The 20,855-nt window shown below is 27.7% G+C and overlaps 1 protein-coding gene across 2 annotated transcripts in view; it reads right to left on the bottom strand.

Moving 5' to 3' along the window:
• The window catches only part of LOC111618664 (vacuolar protein sorting-associated protein 16 homolog), a 95,804-nt gene that overhangs the window by 19,559 nt on the left and 55,390 nt on the right, over positions 1-20,855 (bottom strand). For both annotated transcript variants that reach the window (XM_023360221.1, XM_023360219.1), the window contains exon 22: positions 11,056-11,152. In XM_023360221.1, coding sequence (XP_023215989.1) covers positions 11,056-11,152 — 97 coding nt within the window. The remainder of the gene's footprint in view (positions 1-11,055; positions 11,153-20,855) is intronic.

Raw genomic sequence — 20,855 nt, 5'->3', positions numbered from 1 at the left:
GTTTTTATATTTTTCAATATATTTATTTTGTTTGTACAAAATAAAAAAATAATTTTTAACGATACAATAGTCTTTGTTAGGCTTAACATCGACGAAAATTCAACGCGAAGCGACATGCAACGAAGAAAAATTTCGACATCGGATACGTTAAAGTATTTTTTCGTACGTAAATCAGTTATCCGAAATATCAGTTATCCGGACAACCCGAGTCCACAATTGATTCGGAAAATCGACGCTCTACTGTATTTCTATTCGGACGAGCCATATCCGAAAAGAACTAGAATAAGGACAAATAAGAGTTCGAAATTTTCGACATTTCCTATTTCAAGTTAACTCATTGAAATCTTCTCGATGAAATAATGTATTAGCAAAACCAGAAAGGTTGTGAAAAAACTTGGAGATAAGAGAAATCCTTGCAAAGTGAGTACTTCTAGAAATACAGTATAGTAGAAAAGAGTGGCGCACTCTTTAAATGATTCCTAAGTTGTAACTATACATATCTACTATTTATTATGATGCTTTTGTGTGATATAATAAAACTAGTTTTCAGATAAAATCTTTTAATTATTTTTACAATTAAAAAAGCACACACTTGAAAACGATCTAAATTTCACAGATTTTTTCCAATTACTTTATCAGAAAATTTGGGAGAATCAGGTAGGAAGTCATTATTGTGATGAAATAATTTGATATTTTATGAAACATGATTGTTTGGAGTAAACAATTAGTTTATTGATTTCAATTAAGGTAAGCATTTTACATTAAAAGAAAATTCTTGAGATGAACTGGCAAGGAAACAAATGTAGTAATCGAATAGCTTGAAATTTTAATTTTTAAAGTTATCTGGTGTAAAGTCAAACATGCTTAAAGTTGAAATATTCTCAAGTACACTTTTAACGAAAAACAAATTTCTGAACAATTCAGTTGTATAATTTTTAAGGTTTGTTGTGATTTGAAATAAACTATCTGAATTACTGCTTTCACCTTCAGCGATCCTTTTTGAGCTTCGAAATTTCTTTTGTGAAAAATAGTTTTCTGTTGCTTTTTTCTCTTAAAATCTTCTATTTTTATAGCCGAAGAAATAAAATAAAGATAAGACTTCAATACTTTTTTCAATGATGTCTAAGAGCACGCATCATCTAAGAGTACATATGTGCTGTTGAATGCATGTCTTAATTCAGAAAAAAATCGTAATTGGCAACACACTTCACGTATGCTCCAATAAATCCCACTAAAACCTAACTAACAAAGCAACTTAACTTTATATCAACAAATAAAAATTACAACTTCCATTTTAAAGATTGAGAACTCCATTCTTTCAGCGTGAAATTTTACGGAAGGAGATTGAAAATTTCGTTGTGATTTATCAAAATCATAAGAGATTCTCAATTCAAGAAAATTCGATCTTTGTCCATTGTGTAGCACCAAACAAACAATTAATTATTATTGCTAGTAGCGAGAATATTAAAATTCGTACTCTTACATGTCTTTATACAAACAATGACGGAAAGAATAGATCTTGGAAAGAATGTTTCCCACATCTTCCATTCCATAGTTGAACAGCGTTTCCACTTCAAATTGTCATTCTATAAATGTAAAACTTCTGAGGCATTTCTTTCTATTTTATATCGCGTGGAAAGCATCTTCAACTAGGTTTTTCTTAATGATTATTAAAAAGCTTTATCTGACTTTCTACAATTATCTATGGTATCTGTTACGGCTGGATACTCTTCGTTTTTGTCTTATCGGTTTATATCCGTCCGATAATACAAAATTGAATGCAAATGTATTTCCGTTATAGATAAATTCCTAACCGATCATTCACACAAGCAAGTTGGCCTATTAAGAATTAAAAATCCTCAATTCTTTTTCCTAGTATGAAATGGAGCACAATCATTTAATCTATTGAATTAAATTACAATTTTGTGACAAGTTTTTTTCGTATAATCAGTCAAAATTTATAGTCAATAGTGGATGTTTAAGAAAATCTTACCTGAAGCATGATACAAAGTTTAAAAGATATTACTTTATCTGATTCGAGAATGTTAAATTTTTATTTATGGCAAAAAATTGCATATTATTAAAAATTGCAAGATATTATCTATCCAATTAGTTTTATTACTACTAAAAGTTGTAGTGCTTTTTCCAAATTTTTAAAATTTAGATAGTTTAAAAATTTAAAACAAAATCTAGTAAATCAATTACACTTAATACAATAGAAACTAAATAAGTAGCATTATTGAATTTTATGACAATTTCTCATACTGATATTCAACTAAATTGTTTTTAATGATTTGTTTAAAATATTTCCTTCAAAAACATCATCAAAATATTTTTAATACTGATTAAGATACAATGTATTGATAAAACCTAAAAGTCATGTGTATTATTCAATTTACATTTAAGAATCACAGGATATGAGCTGGCAGTGTTACTGCTTTCTAATGCATCAGTTAATTGTTAATTCTGTTAAATTGTCAAAAGAAATTTCACAATATTTTCATTAATTGTATGATTTTGCAGAAAATACTTTAAAAATCAATATTGTATTTGAGTAATCAGTCTTTAAATACATTAAGAACTTTTACAAAAAGTTCTTCATTTCCACATATTTACTTATTTAAATATATAAAAGATAAAGTTTTTTTTTATAGTATAAACAAAAATCTTTAAGGAAAACAGTAATCTTTTTAACATTATCGTTTTCCTTTAAAATTTAAATATTTTAGAATTGCAATGTTGATTCAATATTAATATTTCAACTAGTCAAATTGTGTCCAGATGAAAGAAAATTTTCTAAGATTATATTTTGATGAATAAAAATGAATTTATTATTCTTTGTAATTTTATACTAACGTAAGATGAATTTATATTATTTAATCTAATATGATACAAAAATTTATGCTAATAATAGGTAATATTGAAAATAATTTTTTTTAGAGATTTTATAAATTTCTAATGCTAGGTTTTCATAATTTCTGATATAAATTTTGTTAAAATTCAAATTTTTTTTGTATTATTAAGAATTTTTAATAAAGCATTAAAAAAAAAACTGAATTATTTCTAATTAATATCAGTTGCAAGATTTGTTATACAGAATTTAATCCTTAATGAGCTAAGGGAATATTGTTATTAAATACAGAAAACATAATAAAAATATTATTGTAAGAGAATATAAAAATGAATTGGAAAATAATTTTAATAAAGCTCATATTATCTAAATATATAAAATGCTAAAAAGGTATATTCGAACTATAATCAAATATAGATAAAAGAATTTTCATTTTAAACCTTAATAAAAACATATATGACTACAGAAAGCTGCAATATTGAACACATGTCATATTGTTAGGAAGTTTCAAATGTTGACATATACACCAATAACACAGCTTAATGTTAATATAGCACCAATAACACAGCTGATACTGGAACCAAGTTTGCAGTCTTGCCATGAAAGGCAAGACTGCAAACTTGGCTCCAGTATCAGCTGAGCATGACATTTACAACATAATAATATTGTTAGTATTTAATTTATGAAACGATTGATTCTGTATTTGTATATACTATATTTATTTACACTTATTGACAATAAAAATTATGGACCCAGATAAAAATTGTCTGACTCTACAAAACTGCATATAGTTACAGATTATCTCAAATAAGTATGCAAATGATTACAGTTTAGGTCTGATTGCATGCCAAATAACACTACTAAAGTGCTTTAAAATTGCTACTCCAGTATACTATAAAAAGGGGCTTGAAGAGGTTCACTGTATTCAGAATTTTTTCAGTGTACTGATACCTGTTTATAAGTCTTTGAACACTAGGCATGACTATATGACATGGTCAAAGACCTCATACATTTTGATAAAATATGCATTAAGCTGACAGAAGCAGGATGGCTGTTTCATCAAATTGTCTGCCATCTGGGCCATTCTGACTTGACCGTGAAGTGATGTTGGAGCAGTGAACGTGTAAAGGTTTTTCCATATATACAGTAGACAGGCTCTAGATGCCCAAGACAGACCACAAGAGGATGATCATCTGATTGTGACATAAGCACGACCAGTTCAATGGTATTTTTATTCACCATCCAGGGATAGACAGAAGCATTGTGACAGAACCCTATCTCTTCCTATACCACTGATAGGCGACTAGCATAAGCAAATTTGCATGCACAGCAACTGCAATATGTCCTGCCATTATCACCCTAACATTGTTAGCTTCATTTGCAATGAGGCTGTGACAGAGAAGCAAGGACTATGACAAACTGGCAGTGGCAGTCTTTAGTAACAAATCTTAATTCTGTTTGGGAATGGATGATCACTATGTTAGAGTGTAAAGGACCACTGGTGATTGTTTCAATCCTCACTCTGCTATTGAGTAGCTTGCACATTGCCCCAATGTTGATGTGCTAGTCTGGGGATTTATGACTGTCAGTCACCCCATCCTTATAGTGGTACAAAGGACATTGATGGCACAACTTCAAGAAATCCTGCATTCTTATGTGATGCCTTTCATGGCAAGACTGCAAACAGTTATTTTTCAGCAAGATAATGCTTGGCTACACACAACTAAGGTTTGTCAGGAATGTCTCCATTTCATTGCTACACTTCCTAGGCCTGCTGAGTCTCCGGATTTGTATCGAACTTCTGAGACAAGATAAGATGTCTGGTCTGACCATCTACAAGTGTGAGGGATCTAGAATAGCAGTTACATCATCCATGGGCAAATCTATAACTGGATAATACATGAAGCCTATAAGCCTCCCTGCTCAACCCTATATTGCTGCAGGTATCCAGAAAAAAAGAACAGTCTACAAAGAAACTAAAGAAACTTCAAATTGTACTGTTGTTCTAAATGAAATTCTTTCTTTGCTCTAACATTGTAATAACTTATAATCATGTCATTACATTTGTACAAATAAAATTTCAGTTGATTTCAATACCTCCTTGATGCATGACTTTTTGTCAATGAATGTATATATACATATAAAATAATAATAATCATATTTATTTCATTCTATAAATATTTAATAATATAGATTATTTTTATACAATTAGATCAAACATGCACCCTAATGCATACATGCTACATGTTTTCAGAATATAAAATAATCTTGAACTTTCCTGGCTCTAAAAAAGAAAGTATTGAAATATCATATCAAATTTGACACTCCAGGATTTTTGCAAATCTTCATATTTTGAGACCTTCTAAAGTCAAAAAAGAAAAAAATTCTGTGGATGTATATGTGTTTGTATCTATTTCATTTAATATCTCTGAATGGGATAATCATTTAGAAACAAAATTTGGCATGGTAGCTTGTTTCAGGGGCATTGATGCTATTAAATTTCGGTGGTTAAATGTTGGGGTGGGGAGATAGAAGGTGTCATGTGTCATATCTTGAGAAGAGTCAAACTTAATGAAGATGTTATTTGTTATTAGCATTTGCAATTTTTTTATGAAATTCATCATTACCATCAAAATTAAGCTTTTTGCCATTTGATAATAATTAAAAATATAAAAAGTCTTTCATAACAAAATCTCATAACAGATGATACCACATACGATTTTACCTTTGTATATTATAAGTGCCAGAAAAGTCGTGCAAGATCCCTTGCCAGCTGTTTGTAAAGAATCAACTGAAAGTTACTTGTATATACTAGAAATNTTTTATCAGTTTGTGTAAAAATTTCAGATTTTAAATATTTATTTTAAAAAAATCAGTAATAATAAAAAGTTCTTTGAATAAGTTATCAATATGACTTTTTAATTCTATAGCTTTGATGAATATAATAATAATAATAATAATTAACATATATACAACAGTACAGGTTAAAATTATTTAGCTTTTTGATAAAACTTAGGAACTTCAGATAAATAAAGAATATTTATCTTCATTTTGGATAGTGCCATTTTAAACTTTATAGAAGGAAAATATATATGACAAAATAAAGATTTAATAATAATAATAAAGTAATGCCAAAAAGTTTGAATTCATAAAAAAAATATAAATATAATCTAAAGCATTCAATTGAAAACGAGAACAATAGTTTGCAAAACTTGTCTCACAGCAATAAAATTACATGGTGAATGAACCAAACTGAGATACCTTATGTAATAACTAAATTATAGTTCACATGCATGTACAGTACTATTGTCATTCAAATATATGAATTTTTGATGTGATGAATAAAATATGAATTGAATTACAAAAGTGTCAATTTCATTTTTTTTTCTGATCATTCATAAGAGGAGTCACAAACTTTTAAAAATAATTACAATAATTTGAATTTTGATTAATTATAATCTTATTGTTAAAAGTATTTCAATTATTTGTACAGTATTTAAACAAATATTGAACAATTGTCTTCCTTTTTTCCAAATTTTCATAAAACATTAAAAAGTGAACAAACATTAAATGTGAAAAATAAAAATGGAATACTGTTTCTCAAATCTAAATCTATTGAGTCACACATGCATATTTATATATCGTAAAGTTTATCGGCCCGGCGGCCAGAAAAATCATCCTGGGCAAAATGGACCTGAGGAGAACACTGAAACATTTCCAGTGCTTTGTGGAATTTTCAATTTATGACGCTTCGTTTCAGCATTCAAAAACTTTCGAATTTTGGATAAAGGGTTTTTAACTTGTATTGTATTTTTAATACTGAGTTTAACAACAAGACCAGATTTTTATAATATATAAATTATCTAATTGATAAGTTTTTCCATGTTTATACATTATATAGTAATATAATGAAAAAATATTTTGCCGTTTTGCTAGAGAACATTAAAACAATTAAGGCGTGAGAGAATATAAAATGTCGCAACTGATTGAATATCTATTAGTAGTGGTGTTTGCATATGGGACAAACTATGATAGACATGGATTAGACATATATCTTTGCATAGTCTATACAAATCTGGACTTATAACTAAATATTACAGATAATATACAAATATACTTACAAACATATAATGTATCATTGTATGTCAGCATTTCTAAGAGGAAAAAAGATAGCGTCCTTGTTTTTTTTTCCGTTTTAGAAATGCTGACACATTTTCTTGCATCGATGATATCTGCTTTTTCGCAACTAACTCCATTNCAAAAAAATATACGTATTTTGGAAATGTTGAGTCGAATTAGTCTAGAATCGATTAATTTTATGAAAGAAAACCTTTCAAACAGCCGTAGTCCGTAAACTATGATTCCTACAAAATTGATTCATAAAGAACGGAACGTATCTACCGTCTTATAGGGGGATCTACTGTATATTATATTTATATCCCAATGATAAATTCCAAATAATATAAATAAAAAGAATAAGAAATATATGTTAAAAAAATATAATAAAAAATTGATAATGTAAAATGTTACAAACACAAAAGAAACCAGATTTAGTTGGGAGGATTCTATGAAGATAGAATTAAATGAAAAAATTATCTTCGGAATTTACTTTTTCTTTACAGCATCCTTTCAAATATAAAGCTGACAGAAGCTATTAAATTTAGAAAGCAATTAACAAAGTGATTAACTTTCAAGTGTTCTAACATCTAATCAGGAAAGTGAGTAGTTGAAAACATGACTAAAAAATGAAATACAACGAACAAATAGTAGCAGTGGCATAGTACAGTATATCAAGTATTATTACCTTAACAAGTTTAATATAATAATTTAACTGCAAACTAATATTAAATTTACAACAACATAAGATTACAGTAAATTTAATTATGTATAAAGTTAAATTGCAAATCAATATACAGTTTAAAATTAATCATAATTATAAAATTGAATATTGATTAATGCAAAAATCTTTGCATTTTAAACTTTTGAATTATAAAAATTTAATTTTCAAAATACTTTTAAAAATAACTTTGTTCTTAGAAATGAATTTTATTTTAATTCTCTGTGCACGTATATGATAATGCTTGAAATGGTTAGATCAATAATAACAATGTGTTCTTTTAATGTCAATGTGCTCTCTGAAATAAGACTTAATGACTAAAATAATTCAAATTTATATTTGAATTTTTTTACTCATTAAATCTTATTTATATAATTCACATAATTTTTAATTTTTATATAAATTAGATTTAAAAATAATTTTTCATCGCCTAGTCTCCAGAAACATGCTTCAATTGGAAAGAATAAAAGCAATTTTAGTTGCATGTTAACATTTATAAAGTAAAAAAAACAAACATACACACACAGAATCATATTAAACATAACAATGCCACACTAATAAAAAAAAATAAAAATCACACTAAATTATACATATTTACAAAACTGTATTTTAATTATATTTATCACTATTATTTTTTGTTATAATATGAAAATAAAACTGTGCAAATTAATCAAATTTGGTCAAAACATGGAATTCATAACATAATACACACTGTTTAAGCTGTTGCTGGTTTTTTCGCTAAAATGCTACAAGAATTTAGATTTAATGACAAAAATTGTCACTAAATCTAAATTCTTGGCACATTTTGCTAAAAAACTAATGTTTTTCAAATGGTTAAAGCATCTTAAAATCTAACATTTTTTAAATGTTTTAACTAGTGAAGAGACAATACCAAAATTTCTCCCAATTCAGATTCTTTTGAATACTTTCTAAAGTTTATTTTAGTTTAGAAAAATTAATGATTTACATTAGGAGTACAATACATTCATTAGTTAATAAACATCAAACTTAAAAATGGAAAGTGATCGGAAAATCCAAAATTGATCTTTCGAAATGAACCCGAAAATTCTCCATTTATATGTAGATATGTATGCTTTTATTGTGTAGTAAGAAAATAAATTTGTAATCTTATTGCAGATAAAGTTAATATTGTGACATTACCCCCCAAACAAATTACAGCTAATCCACTAAAAAAATAGAAAAAACTATCATCGTGTCATCGAAGGTAGCAACCTTTGAAAACTGTTTCATTGGCTGACCTGACAACCAGGGGAAGAAAAAGGTAAATGAGAAGATGCACTTCTTTTTTTAATGCTTCTCATAATTAGCATGCCTCATAAATGCTGTAATTCCATCAAATTTAACACTAAATGAGGTTCAGCAAATGATACAACGAACAGAATGAATATCATCATCACTAGTTAACCAAGTTTTGAATTTATTCACTTGAGCCAGATTTTCCTAAATGTACAATTGTGTACTTCTTTGAGGAAAAGAAGAATTAAATGAATTCCTAAACTGATTCATCTTGAAAAACCAAGATTTAAAACTCAAAATGGCAGTAAATTTAGCATGAATGATTATTTTACTAGAATCGCATGAAACACATTCGAAAATTTAACCTATTACACATTTGTGAATCATAACAAAAACTTTAATACTTAGTTATAATGGAAAAGTCATTTTAACATTACAAAACACTTCTGTATAGGTTGAAATTAATTTAGCTCAAACAACACCTTAAATACTTTAGGAAACACTTTTTTTTTAATAAAAATTAAACATTTTCAACCCCTTTTCAAAGGTCTGCATCAGGTTTAAGAAATGGGTTTGAACTGTCTTCTTAAACAGTGCAAATCTTCTTGTTAAATCTGATGAAGACATATGAAAAGAATCAAAAATGGTCATATAAACAAGTTAGTGTTGCTGTGAAAGTATTTAAGGTGTTCAAGCATTTTATCATTATAAATAAACATACTAAACATTAAAAATAATTATATTTAACATTTTTCAATTAAAATATAATTTTGTTCATACAGTCGCTTCTGCTTAATTGGGACACATTGAGACTAATCCATTTTGGCCCAATTAAGCAGAATTGACTGTTTTGCCAAAACTTAAATATTTTTGTTGACCACCAGCCTCGATTTATAATTTCCAGCCAAATCGACCCAATACCGGCAGCCCTAACATCCCATCTCTTTTAAAATGGGATAATTAGTACTGAGTGCAATCTCTCGTTGCTTCGACTATGAGAAAAAAAAGTCCACCTTGACAGACATCACCTCGTGTATGGGGTGTCATGTATTCTCTGCTTTGTAGACACGAAAGTTCCAATAAACGAATACTTAATTGTTAATATTGTAATTTTAAAAACAATTTCTGATGGGGTGAGATTTATTTAAAAGGTTTGCTGCTGTCAGATTTAAGGATATGTCATTGGCTAAAGTTTATAAAATGATAGTTGTAAATGACCTTCTCTCATATTATCCTCATATATCAACAGCTATTGAATTTGTTCTTTCACACCCTGTGAAAACTGTTATGTGTGAAAGATTTCAGTGAGATGGAATTAACAAAAACTCCAATTACAAACTGTCTTGATGTAAAAAATATTAGCAGCTTGTCAAACATCTCCATAAATGGCCCCAAGATGGGAATTTGATTTTCATTTGACATTTATGCCTGGTGTAAATCAAAACCAATAAGAATTGTTCAATAATGTATGATACTTGTGGGTTGTAACAATAGATTTATGGTTATAGTGGTAGTGCATTACAGTGTAATAACATACAATATCAAATGTTAAAATAATAATGTATTGTGAATTGTTCTGTGCAGCCTCACTGATGAGAAATGTTAGCAATGGTTTCTAAAATTTTGCTACAACTTTTTTATTAAAATTAGTGAAAATGCTATAAAAAATGTTTTCCCAGCTTAAACCCTGGATATATATAAAATAAATGATATAATTAGGCTGCATGCTGTGATCAAAGTAGACTTAATAAAATGATAACTGATATATTAATCATGTTACATTGCATATGTACTTTTTTTTTATTTTTTTTAAATTTTTTTTATTTGTGGTTTTAGGCCCTTTACCATTCAGAGAGCACGAAATGGCCATGTGCATATGTACTAATAAATAAAATCTTATTTAAGACATTTATGTATGTTTTAGCAGCAATATTCATCAAATAAGATCCAAATCATTGATTGATTTGAATGATTCTATTAAACCAAAATAATTTTAGACTTTTTCAGCTGTTTTGTCTAATTCTGTTTAGATAAAAAAGCATTTTTGAAAGCTCAAATATATTTTGTATTATTTTTTAAATAAATAAGTTTAAATTTATATATCACTTACTTCATAACCAATAGGAGATTTTTTTGATTTAGAAAATTTTTCCAGTTCAAGCCAATCACCAGTTTCTGCTAAACAACCAACCTTCAACCACCAATATCTAGAATTAAAATGACATTATAGATAAATATATTATGCAGACATTAATAATAACTGATATAGTCAACTCTTAAGAACATAAATAAATTACATATTAATACTGATATGTCAAAAATATGTTTCAGAAAATTATTTAGATTACTATAATTATTTTTCATAATTAACATTATTAAGGTTTTTTTGTTAGTTTTTATTTTTAATAACTAAAAATTAATGATTTTAGAATGTATTTATAAATAAATGATAAAAACACTAGAGTCTTAATAATTTATTTATATTTAATGATATTATTATTATTTATTTATTCTTTAATATGTTTGACTTAATATAATGTAAAAAAATTTTCAATACAAGTAGATTGAATTTGCATTTTTGATTTTATTTACAAATTTCACTTATGTTTAACCAATTGAGATTGAGACTTTACAGTATTTAAAAACTTTTCATACTTTAACTTTTTTATAAAATTTTAAAATACTGAATAGATTCTGAATATAGAGAAAAGTTGCTGTAAAAATATAAAATATTTAAAATTCAGTCTTTGAAGTACTTTGTCTTTTGTTAATTAATTTTTTTTATATTAGGTGAGAAGTTGAATGTTTTGTTTAATGACTTTAAAGGATTTTCAGATTTACTAAAAGATCTAAATATATTGAAATGTTTTAATAAATCTGATTTGCAAATAATGGCGAGTTTGAGTTTTTTGAAGTCACAAAAGTAGTAGTAATATGACAAAATAAAAATATCATATTATTGCTAAGCTTAAGTCACTGACACATTTTCATTTGTGTTTCTGAAATGATTATAGGAATAGATTTTCATTATTATTACAGTAAATCTATATAATTATATCAAACAATAATGCATAATGAATATAATTTTACTGATCATTGTGCTTAATATAATGGACAAAATTCATCACAATATTTGTTTATGAAATAAGAAGTATTTATCATCTTTTACTGCTTACAGATAACTGTTAATCATAGAACATATCAATAATGATAGCAGTGATTTAAAGAAAAATGATTTCAAATAAGTTAAGTATATTAATGGTTTATATGTAATAAATAACTTTATGTATATAATTGCTATTTATTAGAATACATTAAATTTTAATACTAAGTTAATTTTCTTAACACATTAACTTATACAGTATGAAATATATTGATTTATGTGACTGGCTATTAACTTTTATTATACTCTTGGTTGTTAATCATTGTAATAACATATGTATTAGAATGAATGAAGGGGAAAAATAAGCACTATATTGGTACATCAAGTGATTATAATTAATATAATTAACAGGGTTGCAATTCAGCCAGCACTCCTCTATGCTGTATAGGTCTGGGACCACATGGCCGCCAATGTCCATAACCATAAAAAACTCTGCATTTATAAGGCTTATAGGACCTCACCCACTAGTACCCTTTTGGTAATGCCAGGGTTGACTCCTATCAACTTGGAAATGAAATGCATTATTTGGCAGGGAAACCTCATCTCCTTACCCTGGTGAGATTATAGGGACTCGGATGTCGACAAAATGATTAGAGTAGGTAAGATCCCCCCAGTTTGACCTTGATCAATGATATAAAAAAATTCAGCATCGACAAAAATACCCTTACGACTTATGATTACTACCCCTCCCATCAGCTTGAACCTAATGTTTACTTCAAAGATCAAGGTGATCATCCCATGTTTAGGATTTACACTGACTGTTCCAAGATGGGTGACAAAGTGGGTGCTGCTTTTGTAGGTTACTCCGACTTAGGCCGTAAGCTTCACAACACTTGCTTCCATCTAGGTACACACTGCTCAATAGCACAGGTGGAAACTTTAGCTATTTATATGAGCTTACTTCACATTAGTCATACGAAGAACAAAACTTACCCTATTGCATTTATTCTGACAGTAAGATAGCTTTACACAAGATTGCAAAGTCTGATAGTGGCTTAAAACTCGTCCATCTCATACACCACATTCTCAGACACTTAGATAACAACATTAGAATAGGGGGTGTTGTTGCTGAGAATCCCTGCACAACCTCTGGCTATGCAAGGTTCTTAGCAACATTCATTTGATTCTCAGCAGTAGGTGTTATATAACAATTACTATGGTTGTTGAAATACTGAATATAAATGGGGTTTGCTTGCAAAATCAGCACGTACAAAGTCGCAGGTAACAGCTAGTCTGGATATATAGTCTAAATACATTATCATTAACGCTTGACTTTTGTAAATATGATTTTGTTTACTAGACAAAATTATTAATTTTTAAACTGAATAATGCAATACTAATCAAACCTCTAAATGCTGAATCATTTTGGCTAACCTTAGTTAACTATTAATAATCAGGCATTTAGAGATTTGGTTACAGTACTTATATATATATACAGTATATGCAGTATTGTTAATGTTTTATTCATTATCACAATATTAAGACAGATTAAAGTTATAAAGAGTAATGGATGTCTATCTGATAATCACTGTTCATTTGTTGTTAATTCTACTTGTTATATAAAAAAATGACAAATTAAAAAATGAAATAAATAACAACAATCTAAGGATATCTCATATTTATAATACTATTAATGAAATATAATAGACTCACAAAAACCTTTAAGTGACCAGTAAAATATTTAATTGAAAAACAACAAACGTTTATTGTTTTTCAATTAAATATTTTACTGGTCACTTAAAGGTTTTTGTGAATCTATTATATATATTGTACCAGTACCTGTTAACGAGTGTTTAACCTTTACACAAGGTATTAATGAAATATTGATTGAACAGACTAATTACACAAATATTCATATATCTAATCGAAAGATATTAATACATAACTTTAACAAATGTTCTGTGATCTATATTTTGCTAATTGTAGAAATTATATAATATATAAAGAGTAATTGATAGTTTACAACAACTTACATGTCACGATGATTAATGACTTTGATGATACAAATGTTAGTAGTATTATGTGACAATTATATTCCCAAAAAATTTTTTTCACATCAAGAATTGTAGATTGTTCTTATTTATTCTGCATGTAAACTGTTTAAACTTTTTACTTTACATTTTTGAGTTATTATACAAGGGTTTTTCACAAATCATATCATTAATTCTTTTCAAAAAAATGCATTACAGTGAAAAAATTTCAAAATATGCATATTAAAGGACATAATATACTAAATAACATTAGTCAGAGGATCAGTTATATATAAAGGGTTTTAGTTTTAGGAAGCAAAAAATAATAGGCACACTTCAAATGTATCATTATATATTTCTTTATTCCTTCACCTTAGAAATAGTAATACTGAACATGTATAATTTTATGCACACATTAAATTACACACACAAAGAACCATCAAAGTATTCTCTGAGATAGTCAATCATTGACTGCCAATGATAAGGAAGGTGACAATATCATCAGCTTCACTATTGACAAATCTTGCAATCTTGCACTTTATTGTGTTTTATAAACATTTCTCATGCAATGGCTCTCTCACTTTGGATATAAAATATCCAAAGTGAAAGATCAAATAGGCCATTTACTCTGTGATTGTGATTATTATGATAAAATCGTAATAATCACAACCAGAGTAAAAGGTCCAGTGAAAAAGTAGGGGATGATTGATTCCTAACCCCAGCATTATAAAAAATTCTTGATACTATTTGCTTTATGAAATTATTATGAAGAATTCTGGCATTGTGAAGCAGTTCAGAATGTTTACCCATAAATTGCATGATATAGGCTATTCTGTAGGAAAGTCTTATAGCAAGCTTCATTTACAGTCTGACTACATGGAACAAAATAATATAAAATAATTCCCAGATATCATATGTGAAGATTCTTATGACCTTAAAATGGGATGAGTTTTGTCAAAACTTGTATTATTGTGGCAACTCTGAATGTCATCACTCAGCAGAATAAGGTTTATGCTTCAATTCATAGGCCCTGACCAATGTTTCACCAATGGCAATAATCTTATTCAACAGTTAAACTTACCTAATGTTTTAAATAAGTCATATCTTTACTTTGTCAAATTAAAAATTCTCTTATGGATAGGATTAATAAGAATAAATACTGTATTTTACAGAATATAAGATGTACAGTACATCCATTTTAGCACAGAATATTTGGGAAAAAGTATTTAGTGTATTAATTAAGCTGTCTCTCATCACTGGCACTTAGCACCAATTATTTTTTTACTGTATTCTGGTTAAAAAGAAAAAAGTAAAATTAGAATGCACACTTTTATTTATCAAATAATAAAAAAGGAGTTTAAAAAAGTCATTTACCATTAATATATTCTACATGGATTCATGCAAAAGCTGCTTAGGAAGAAATAATTCTTTAATTAAACATATTAAATTTTTATTCAAAAGTTGGGCTAGGAAGAGGTTTACAAAAGACAATTTGGAAAATTTATTAGGCTATGGAAAATTGCAACATTTAGGGCAATATTTTTAGACTTTTGGACAAGTACTGTCTTATATACCAACGATGCCCAAACTGTGGCTCACAAGCCACATGCGGCGGCTATTCAAGAGCTTAATTGTGGCTCAACTAATAAATAAAAAATATTTGTTATTTTTTAAAATTTCATTAAAAACCTTACAAATTCATAAACCTTCATCTAGTAAAGAGTAAATTTTAAANGCCCAAACTGTGGCTCACAAGCCACATGCGGCGGCTATTCAAGAGCTTAATTGTGGCTCAACTAATAAATAAAAAATATTTGTTATTTTTTAAAATTTCATTAAAAACCTTACAAATTCATAAACCTTCATCTAGTAAAGAGTAAATTTTAAAAAAATGTAATAAATATGTAAAAATTGTCAAAATAAATACATTATGATTCTGAAATTTTTATTTTTATACCAAGATTTTTATACATTAGGTGCAGCTCCCAATATTTTCAGGTAGGTAACTAGGGCTCTTACAGCAAAAAGGCTGGAAATCCCTGTTATATACCATAAAATACGATAAATAAGCAAGAATTATAGTAATTAAAAAGCAAGTTTACTATAAAAAAAAGTAAAGATTAGTCAGTAATAATTGAAAACAGAAATAGCAGAGATTTAATTTGATGTTTGACTAATACTAATCTGATTTCAGTAATAATGAAAATAACGATTAATCAGATTAATTACATAAACTTACTTTAATGAGAAAACTAAAAGAAATATCTTGATAAATGAATAATTATAGATAAAATACATATAAAAATAAATTAAAGGTGCTCTTTATGAAGAATAACACCTAAATATTTAGCCTTATTTTTATAACAGTAATGATTATGAATGATTATGATCATTACAATTTTAGAACACACCATTTTTTGGAATACATGAAAGCTCATTGATGTTAAAATTAGTTTTCTCTAATGAAAACAAACTTCCTGAAAGTAGTACAAAAAGCATTTATTCTTTGTTTTGATTATGAATTTAGTATGTACAGTTATCCCTCATATAACACAGTACTACACAGTTTCACTAACAAAATTTTAAAATTGGCGATATCCCCATACAACACAACTTCCAGTTTTGTTCTAACACAGTTTGGGAAATCCTTTGTATACTTTCACAATTTTTAAGTGTAAACTTAATTATTCAATATTTTTTTTATTCAAGTAAGCACAAGTGTTGTCTCAAATAAAAATTTGCCAATGGATTTTAGAATAATAAAATTTTCAAATTATTTTGTGCATTTTTGTCAGGTTTACTTTAATGAAAACTGTTAGGACAAAGAAGAAAAAAAAATTGCATTAGCTTTCCTATAAACTGGGTGTTGTCGTCATTGCTTTCAGACTTTAGCCCTTAAGATGTAACTGTGATTTTATAGATTAATCTTCATATTGAATAAAGTTTATTTAAACATTTTTAGATAAGTGCTATTAATTTTTTTTTTTTAACTGTACGTAAACAATCATTCATAGAATGAATAGAATGAAACAAATGAAATATGGCAGTATCTCAGTACTTACACAATTTGATACTTGAACACAAATTGTGGAAAAAGTTGCCTGGTACTTGCTAAACAAATGCAATCGACTAGAACAAATTTTCGATTAATAACATTTTTATTTTGTCGTCCATAATAACTTTTTATGATAAAAATTAAAATATGCAAATGTTGCTGATACTTCTGATCAAGATCAATAAAAAAGCTGAGATGATAATGATACTTTGTAAAAAAGAAAATTTCCTGGTTTAACTAAAATTAATATTAATGCATAACATAGCACTTTTAATTGTAATTGTAAATTAATTATTGATTGAAAATAAATTATTGATTACTTTAATAAACATATTTCTCTTAGTAACAAAAAGAATAGTATACACCTGCTAACTTCTGGAACCTAACTCTATGTTTTGCATTAGTGCTTTGTTTCATATAGCATGGATTTGCATAACATCAAACTTTTTCAAAACATAACTACTGTGTTATACAAGAAATACCCATATTTTAAAAAGGAAAATGCATAAAACAATTTTGTTCTAAAAACTGCTTTATTAGAATTAGTTTATATATAATCATAAAAGGAAAAACAACAAACTATTCTGTTTTATGTTCGTTTTCAGAGTTATAAACTTTGAAACAATAAGAAACAGCAAAACAATTTATTGATACAATGTTGATTCAAAATTGATCAAAAAATTTATACCCAAGAATATGAATGATAAACTGGAAAGTGAAAGTTTATGGATTTTACAAAGACTACCAATAAAATTGAATACAGTAATACCTCGACTTACGTGAACCTGGAGTTACGCGATTTTCAAATCTCGTCGATTCGTCTTTTGTTTGAGTGCCACGCAACTCTCGATTACTCACTCCCCCCAAACTACTGTTCGGCTTACATGTTTGGACGTGTCGCGCGGAATCGACACATAGCTACAATTTATTTTGTGTTATTTATTTCTGTGTTTGTTATATCTACGGAGACTTGAGAGACTCTACGTGGTGATTTCTTGCAACCGAGAACGAATCAAAAGACGAGATAAAATTAACAAGAACATTTATTAGCTTACATACGTTTGACTTGGATTTTACACAAATTGTGAAATTATACCCCAACTTACGCGAATTCGACTTACACGATTATCGCTCGGTCCCACATATCACGTAAGTTCAGGGTATTACTGTAATTTGTTACTTTTTGAAATTTTTGATAAGAAAAACAAAAGAAAGATTTTGGTATTGACATTTAAACACACCAAAATTTGACTAATTAAATATATAAAGCATTAATAATTTTGAACTAAAGGTAGGCAATTAAGTATCCATCTCGATAGCAACTTAATCATTTAATCATACTGTATATATTTAGTATAATAGTATATTTATCATAAAATACACGAAGAACTCAGATAAGTGCCAATGAGATAGTTTTGAGAAAAATGCAAAGTTTTTGAAATTTCTTTCTAATTTTAATTCTATGTAATACAACCTAAGATTTTTTCATAATTAAGTACAAATTACATATAACTGAAATGCATTAATGCAGTATTTGCATAAATGCAGAAATCAGTATGGCAACAATAACAGAAACAATTATGAGTTATCACATTTCATGCTAATTATGATGTTGGTTATATCCTGTGAAACGGATGCAACATGTCTATCCTTGCAGAAAATATTATGATAATGTTCATAGCATGAGCTGATAAAATATTTGATTGAAAAATATTCTCTGTTTGGATTGTCCTTTTGGCTGTAATTGGTTTTGTATCATGGAAGCAAGGAAATGTGTTCATTGACAGCTGCATATAATCTCATATAATATGTATCAATAAATTGTTTTGCTGTTTCTTATTGTTTCAAAGTCAATAATTCTGAAAATGAACATTAAACAGAATAGTTTGTTGTTTTTCCTTGGATAATTTTGGTGTTTACCTCTTTTATCTGGTAATGTGAATAAAATGAAGGCTGAGATTGTGACAAGTTGTTCTATTCTGACACTTTCTAGGCCATGAAAGAAATGCATTTTTGCACACACAATTTCACTGTCATATTATACCGTACATGCTATTTCAATTTGGTTTTGTCTGCTGGTAGGATATTTTGTATATTTGCATGCAACAGAAGAAACCTCCATCAATCCTACAAATTAAGCATTTTGATTACCACAGAAACTTTATTTCTGTGAAATTTCTGGAAAATGGTTTTTCTCATTGCTTCATTATATCTCAAGACACACTGCACTCAAGGTCCTGTCTCCAATAAGCTGGCCTTTTCCCCTATACTACTTACAAGATAAACCAGAATCTTTCTTTCTCTTCATTATGTTGGATAAATTCATTTGGAATTCCATCTTTAAATTTAAAGGAAACATGGACAGTTTATTAAAATGAGAATTTATGTATGTATTTATTTACAATAACAACATACATAAAGGACTGTTTACTTTCTCTTCCTGCATGAAATATTGTATCAATTCAGCAATATTCTCTAGCATCCTGCACAGTCATATTCTTAAGCATATCATCATCACAACTTTTATGCCTTTGTGTCCTTAACTTATGTATTTATGCTTAAATTGTCAACTAGAACTTATTATATCCAGTATAATATGTCCTAGTAATAAATTAAGTCCTAGTTGACAATTTAAGCATAAATATCATCACATTTCTTGCTTTTCTCAAGTCTATGATTGTTTTGTAACATTTTGTTCTATAATCAAAATCACTTTTTTTCTATCCTAATCTAAATTCTCTTAGGCCAAGCAAATTTGAGAATATCTGTAGAATCTACGGTACAACCTGTGATAACTGACATAACTGAAATGCAACTAGATGAACCAGTATCATTGCTTCATATTCAGCACCCTGGCACAAGTAGAATCACTGCACCCCCCCTTGTTCCTTGGAAGAGGTCTCAAAAAATTTAGTTTAAACATTTAATTTAAAAACATACATCTAATTATTCCAATTTAAAACCTTACTCAATAACAATTTATTTAAGATGCAAAGCATTTCAAAAATAAGATATTCAATTTAATAAATTTTATGGTATTACCTTTCCATCCCCCTTGTTCCTTGGAATAGGTCTTGCAAGATTTATTTTGAACATTTAATTTAAAAACATATATATCTAATTATTTCAATTTAAAACCTTACTCNCTAACTTTTGATAATAAACTCATTTTGATATTTACACTTGTCTTTGTTTGACCATCAGAGCTTAAAAAAAAAAACAAACAAACAAAAAAACAGCCTACGTATAAAGTGTATTGACAAAATGTATGCAAGTTTAGTTTCACAACAAATACATAATAATACACAAAAAAACTTCAAAATTGTTTTTGCACTTTTTCGTTTGCAAATTCTTTAAGTACAGCGTACTTAATAATATTTACTACCTATTATATAAAGTGTATTGACAAAATGTATGCAAGTTTAGTTTCATAACAAATACATAATAATACACAAAAAAACTTCAAAATTGTTTTTGCACTTTTTCGTTTGCAAATTGATCAATCACTTTCTCCATATCAAGTTGATAAGCTATTGTTTTTTCAATTGATATAGTAGCCAGAACAAAGATGGTGTTGTGACAAACTGCTTCTTAAATAAGTTTTGATAAATTTTAGTTTTGAAAAACTTCGTTCTGCTGTCACTGTTGTCACCGGTAAAGTTTTAAAAAAAAAAGAGGCATGCTGCAATAATGTCAGAGAAGCTACTTGAAGCTGCGGTGTG

Source organism: Centruroides sculpturatus, unplaced genomic scaffold, assembly GCF_000671375.1.
Source record: "Centruroides sculpturatus isolate CEXI.00-Female unplaced genomic scaffold, Cexi_2.0 scaffold116, whole genome shotgun sequence".
NCBI lineage: Eukaryota > Metazoa > Arthropoda > Arachnida > Scorpiones > Buthidae > Centruroides > Centruroides sculpturatus.
This window is presented reverse-complemented; position numbering and strand designations above follow the sequence as displayed.